A 6,219-nucleotide genomic window follows, 5' to 3' on the forward strand; every position below is an offset into this window, starting at 1 on the left:
TACGCTCATACAGAAACGGTGCTGCTCAACTCAGACGTGAGCCAGTCAGACCTCATCATTGCACATCGGTGAACGGCAAACGATCTTGTCTGCGTCGTTGACACATAAGAAGCTGTCTGGAGCCCGCTGTAACAACCACACACATGAGAAAGGGTGGTAGTGAGGCACGTGTTCCCAACGTTTTGGCAGGTTATCCCGTGCCGCAAAAGCAGTTAAACGGGCCCAAAGTCAGAGATAACATCGTAAGTAATGCGGTTAAGTGTTGACAAAGACGCGTCCATGTTGGCCTGAAGACCTTCCCTAAATAACAAACGGTGACCGAGATTTTGAGTGAACTGATGGCCGCGAGGCATGCAACCTCTCACACACACCCACAAACGGAGGCCGGTGGACTGCCCAACCACAAGTTAGCCCGGTTAAGAAGGTCTGGAAACTCTCTCGCTCGTTCCGCAGAGCCTCACGAAGAGACAAAGCTACAGTACAGTCCCAGAAATGATGCCGGCGATAGATGTGTCGGTACGGGCAATAGATGGGGCCTTCGGAACATACGGTTGGCTAATCCCGCCAACTCGACATGTAACTCTCATGCGGTTTAGGATGTGTGTTTCGGAGCTATCGGTTAACAGGCTGCATGAACGGGCTAGGGAGCACAGAGTGTACCACGTGCAACAACAACAGCACTGTGGAAGACGAGAAACAGGCTGACGCTAGGCAGGCCATTGGAGAGTTGGGGGTTCCACTGAGCACAAGCATGCTAAACACCATACAAGGGGAAGACCAGCGCAGATTAGGGAAAGCGAAAAAAGGCATGTTCTGCGCAAAACGCAGCTTACAGCACTAGCGCTTTCTTGCTTGTGGCGGACTGTTCGGCTAGAAACATATACTCAGTTCTGTATCAAACAAACTATCTGAGTCGGCTTTGGGTGACGTTTATGTTAGTGCTTTGTTTATGATTATTTGATGTGTTTTTTTTATTATGTTATGTTAATGTTTCGTTAGGTATTCGTCTTTGCCAGTCCAAGGCGGCCCGTGAGCCTCCGGGTTCGCTTGAACCGAAGCTTGTAAATCATCACCAACTCATCATCAAGTCAAAGGAGGATGCCGGATAAAATCTAAACTTACTTTTAATTTAAATTACTACTTACACATTTGACGTTGTCAATGCTACTGAGATTGCGCTGTCCAGTGCCTGCCATGCACCTGTGGAAGACCTTATAATTAGATCATGGCCAAGAGCTATTTCGGACATTCTGGTACTGAAATGTTTTAGAATGTCAACAACCCCATCATCGCCCGTCATCGCCCGTCATCGCCCATGTGCCCCAATGCGTTCAGCACGCTTCACGGAGCTTTCACGGCTACTTCACGGCTATCTACCCGTGAAAAATCCGTTTCCGTACCACAAATGCCTAAGTAAATAGTGTTTCCACACACATGTCGGCACAAACCTACTGCGTTCATAGCAAGGATAATCTCTTACTTCATTTCCAAAAAAATCAGGAGCCTTGATATACCTTCTTTGCTTTGAATTTACCAGCGATTACATCCCTGTTGGCAGCTCGTTTTAACATATCCCAACCGTATCGCACAACAAAAATTGTGTATATCCTGACGTGAATACATAACCATGCGATTTCTCTTCGTTGCAAAGATCGTCCTGTTCGCTGCTGTCCTTGCGGCAGTTACCGGCAGCGCCGCTGCAGGGCCCATAGCCTACGGTATCTGCCAGTCGGGATGCAATGCCATAGCCGTAGCGTGCTATGCATCGGCAGGGCTTACTTTTGGCGCCGTAACTGCGGGTAGGTGTGGTGGAGATGCGGAGCTGTGAAAATGAATGCATGGTGGAGGGAACTCGTAGTCATGAAATGCCTCCGGTCACTGCTACATGTTACACCCAGATGGACAATCTTTGGTTGCTGCTCCCAACTCCCGAACACCGTGTATTGCTCGCTGCGTGCTGCACTGAATGCTTATAGGCATTGGCGCCCCGGCGGCAGCCATCGCCTGTAACCTGGCACTGGGAAAGTGCATGATGTGTTGTATCGCGGCTGGCTTTGCGCCCACTTTTTGAAGATGGTGCAAGACAAGGAGGACTGCGTGCTTATGGGGTGAGTGCTGCAAAGGACTGCATCAGGGAGCTGATGCCTTGAGTAGCAGGAGAAGATCGGTTAAGCAAGCACGTGTGCACCCGCATGTGTCGGTTTGCCCCCCCGCTGTGCCATTTTCCGCCTTCTGTGACTCATTTCCGCAGACCGCACATCTGTGGCCTCCCTGGTGTGTTGGCGCGAACTTCGTTCCATCTGCCTGCGCTGCTCCTAAACCCCGTAATGTCTATCGTTCCTAATCTGTTGCCCGTTCGTCACAGGGACCTGTCATGGCGCGCAAGCTGAACGAGTGCCTGGAGCGGCGGTCTTCAGCCCCCGGTGGTCAGCTCTGCGCCATGCGCCCACTTACGACTGCCATGTGTGTAGAGCAGCTGCTCTGAGCATCACATAGGCAGGAGTGCCAAGCTAAGCCTGCCTGCCTAAGCCAGACCGTGCAGCTGTGTGTGGATTTGGCGATCTAGCTCTTAGGACTTTACATTGTCAAGCAACATTAAAAAACAGGGACATATGTTGCAGGATTGCGCACGTCGCAGCTCTGTTGTTAGCTATTGCTCATATTGGCGGCGTATTGCTGGCTCTTATTTTAGCATTTCCATTTATCCGTTACTGTACAATATGGAACAGGCAATCACGTGCTGTTGAACGGCAGAGAGCAGCCTTTTTGCGTGTTGCCATCGTTGTGCTTATCTAGACAGAATAAGGGTGTCGACATCGGTCACCCCTGGTGTTGCTTGCTTCTGTTGCCTGTTGTGCAGTGGTAGTGGCGCCAATGCCAGGGGGCGGCCTTCCCCTGCTGGCGAGCGCAATTTCCTGTCGAGAAGAAAAGGGGTGCTTGGTTGCCCGTATAGTTAGTTGTTGGCGGCGTATGATGTCATTACATAGTTGCGCGGTGTCAACAGCTGCTGGCGAGGAGCCGTGTCAAGGGTCCTTTGCATGGCAAATGGTAGCACCGACCTCGTTTGCGTATGCGTCTCGTTGGGGAGCCCCGTGAACGTACGTAGGTCGCACAACTGTAGGAATGAGTGTCTTTCATGAGGTTGTGCATTGCCTCCTGACACCCAGCTATCGCTCGGAAATCTGATATATGTACACGCGTCGTGCTATTTACGCATCCTGTGTAAAACTGTGCATTGAACGATGGAATGATTCATTCGGTGATCACCTCGCCGAGTTTTGACTCGCCAAAAGAAGGTTGGGTTGGGTTCACACTTTACCTGTTTACCTTTACCCCGTTTGACCCACAAATCAGCAGAAAAAGGAGCAGCAGTCAAAAATGGTGTCATAATTGGCGTGATCCGGATGGGCTGGTCCCTCGGGGAACTTACGAATGCGCAAGAGGATGAGGATGAGGACGAATGGCCCAACATGGCACGTCCAAACGCAATGCCGGCTCAACTTGTTGCCGTTAGTTTACAAGTGCCGCACGAGTGCGGGGGTGTCCGTCCGTGAAAGACCGGGGGCCATGGATTATATATATTGAAAGATAGTTCCTCGGTACGACCGATGGCGGTTTGGGTCTTTTTGCCACCGCTACCTCTCCTCATCCAGTCACCCGACATCCGTAGAGACAGGCCAGCCATCAACACCATGCCACTCCAGCATGCGAAATTTGGTACATCAACTAGACCTCATCTCCACACCCCAGTAGCAATCCGTAAACCTGCTACTCTCGAACAATGTCCGGGATCTACCCAGGAATCGAACCTAGTTATTGCGGCTATGAAGGGAGTTTTGAAGGGCTGCAGTGATGATCCGCGAGCAGTGCGGTGAAGGCGCAATGGAAAAGTGAGGGGCGTCGAGGGAGACCCTCCCGGTTAGTTGGTGACGATACAAGCTGGTGCGAATGCATTTTGAGGCCCTTTACAACGTTGAGATCAATGCATTTAGTGATCCTAGCGTGAGCGCCATTTCCAATTTGATTAATGGGGTGGGAGGAGGTGAGAGTAGCGCCTTGAACACGCATATGAACACACAACCTCTCACACACACCCACAAACGGAGGCCGGTGGACTGCCCAACCACAAGTTAGCCCGGTTAAGAAGGTCTCAGGAAACTCTCGTTCGTTCTGCAGAGCCTCACGAAGAGACAAAGCTACAGTACAGTCCCAGAAATGATGCCGACGATCCCACCATAGCAGGCAGCCGGGAATTAAGATGTGTCGGTACGAGCAGTGGATGGGGCCCTCGTAACATACGGTGGGCTAATCCCGCCAACTCGACATGTAACTCTCATGCGGTTTAGGATGTGTGTTTCGGAGCTATCGGTTAACAGGCTGCATGAACGGGCTAGGGAGCACAGACGTGCAACAACAATAGCACTGTGGAAGACGAGAAACAGGCTGACGCTAGGCAGGCCATTGGAGAGTTGGGGGTTCCACTGAGCACGAGCAGCTGGACACCATACAAGGGAAGACCAGCGCAGATTAGGGAAAGCGAAAAAAAGCATGTTCTGCGCAAAACGCAGCTTAAAGCGCTAGCGCTTTCTTGCTTGTGGCGGACTGTTCGGCTACTCAGTTGTGTATCAAACAAAAACAAACTATCTGAGTCGGCTTTCGGCGACGTTTATGTTAGTGCTTTGTTAATGATTATTTGATGTTATGTTAATGTTTCGTTAGGTATTCGTCTTTGCCAGTCCAAGGCGGCCCGTGAGCCTCCGGGTTGACCGAAGCTTGTAAATCACCACCAAATCATCATCAAGTCAAAGAAGGATGCCGAATAAAATCTAAACTTACTTTTAATTTAAATTACTTCTTACACATTTGAAGTTGTCAATGCTACTGAGATTGCGCTGTCCAGTGCATGCCATGCACCTGCGGAAGACTTTGTAATTAGATCATGGGCAGAGCTATCTAGGACATTCTGGTACTGAAATATATTTTAGAATGTTAACAATGCGTTCAGCACGCTTCACGGAGCTTTCACGGCTACTTCACGGCTATCTACCCGTGAAAAATCCGTTTCCGTACCACAAATGCCTAAGTAAATGGTGTTTCCCCACCAATGTCGGCACAAACCTACTGCGTGCATAGCAAGGTTAATCTCTTACTTCATTTCCAAAAAAACCGAGGGCCTTCGTACACCTTACCAGCGATTACATCCCAACCGTATCGCACGACATTAAATTTGTTATCCTGACGTGCACATTTAACCATGGGATTTCGCTTCTTGGCAAAGATCGTCCTGTTCGCTGCTGTCCTTGCGGCAGTTACCGGCAGCGCCGCTGCAGGCCCACTAGCCTACGGTATCTGCCAGTCGGGATGCAATGCCATAGCCGTAGCGTGCTATGCATCGGCAGGGCTTACTTTTGGCGCCGTAACTGCGGGTAGGTGTGGTGGAGATGCGGAGCTGTGAAAATGAATGCATGGTGGAGGGAACTCGTAGTCATGAAATGCCTCCGGTCACTGCTACATGTTACACCTAGATGGACAATCTTTGGTTGCTGATCCTAACTCCCGAACACCGTGTATTGCTCGCTGCGTGCTGCACTGAATGCTTATAGGCTTTGGCGCCCCGGCGGCAGCCGTTGCCTGTAACCTGGCACTGGGAAAGTGCATGGCGTGCTGTATCGCGGCTGGCTTTGCGCCCACTTTTTGAAGATGGTGCAAGACAAGGAGGACTGCGTGCTTATGGGGTGAGTGCTGCAAAGGACTGCATCAGGGAGCTGATGCCTTGAGTAGCAGGAGAAGATCGGTTAAGCAAGCACGTGTGCACCCGCATGTGTCGGTTTGCCCCCCCGCTGTGCCATTTTCCGCCTTCTGTGACTCATTTCCGCAGACCGCACATCTGTGGCCTCCCTGGTGTGTTGGCGCGAACTTCGTTCCATCTGCCTGCGCTGCTCCTAAACCCCGTAATGTCTATCGTTCCTAATCTGTTGCCCGTTCGTCACAGGGACCTGTCATGGCGCGCAAGCTGAACGAGTGCCTGGAGTGGCGGTCTTCAGCCCCCGGTGCCAAGCTAAGCCTGCCTGCCTAAGCCAGACCGTGCAACTGTGCGCGGAACATTGGAAAACAGGGACATATGTTGCAGGATCGCGCACGTCGCAGCTCTGTTGTTACCTATTGCTCATATTGGCGGCGTATTGCTGGCTCTTATTTTAGCATTTCCATTATCCGTAC

General features: G+C 51.1%; 2 protein-coding genes across 2 annotated transcripts; both read left to right on the forward strand.

Annotated features, from left to right (window-relative positions):
- Nucleotides 1-1,627: 1,627 nt before the first annotated feature.
- lzy1b-2 (uncharacterized protein) lies at nucleotides 1,628-2,071 on the forward strand (the record flags this gene model as incomplete). The annotated part of the gene is made up of 2 exons (XM_002959802.1): nucleotides 1,628-1,805; nucleotides 1,977-2,071. The coding sequence occupies 2 exons, from the start codon at nucleotides 1,628-1,630 to the stop codon at nucleotides 2,069-2,071; spliced, it is 273 nt and encodes a 90-aa protein (XP_002959848.1).
- Nucleotides 2,072-5,254: 3,183 nt separating this feature from the next.
- lzy1b-3 (uncharacterized protein) lies at nucleotides 5,255-5,698 on the forward strand (the record flags this gene model as incomplete). Its single annotated transcript, XM_002959803.1, has 2 exons — nucleotides 5,255-5,432; nucleotides 5,604-5,698. The coding sequence occupies 2 exons, from the start codon at nucleotides 5,255-5,257 to the stop codon at nucleotides 5,696-5,698; spliced, it is 273 nt and encodes a 90-aa protein (XP_002959849.1).
- Nucleotides 5,699-6,219: the final 521 nt, after the last annotated feature.

This window comes from Volvox carteri (assembly GCF_000143455.1).
Source record: "Volvox carteri f. nagariensis unplaced genomic scaffold VOLCAscaffold_849, whole genome shotgun sequence".
Lineage (NCBI taxonomy): Eukaryota > Viridiplantae > Chlorophyta > Chlorophyceae > Chlamydomonadales > Volvocaceae > Volvox > Volvox carteri.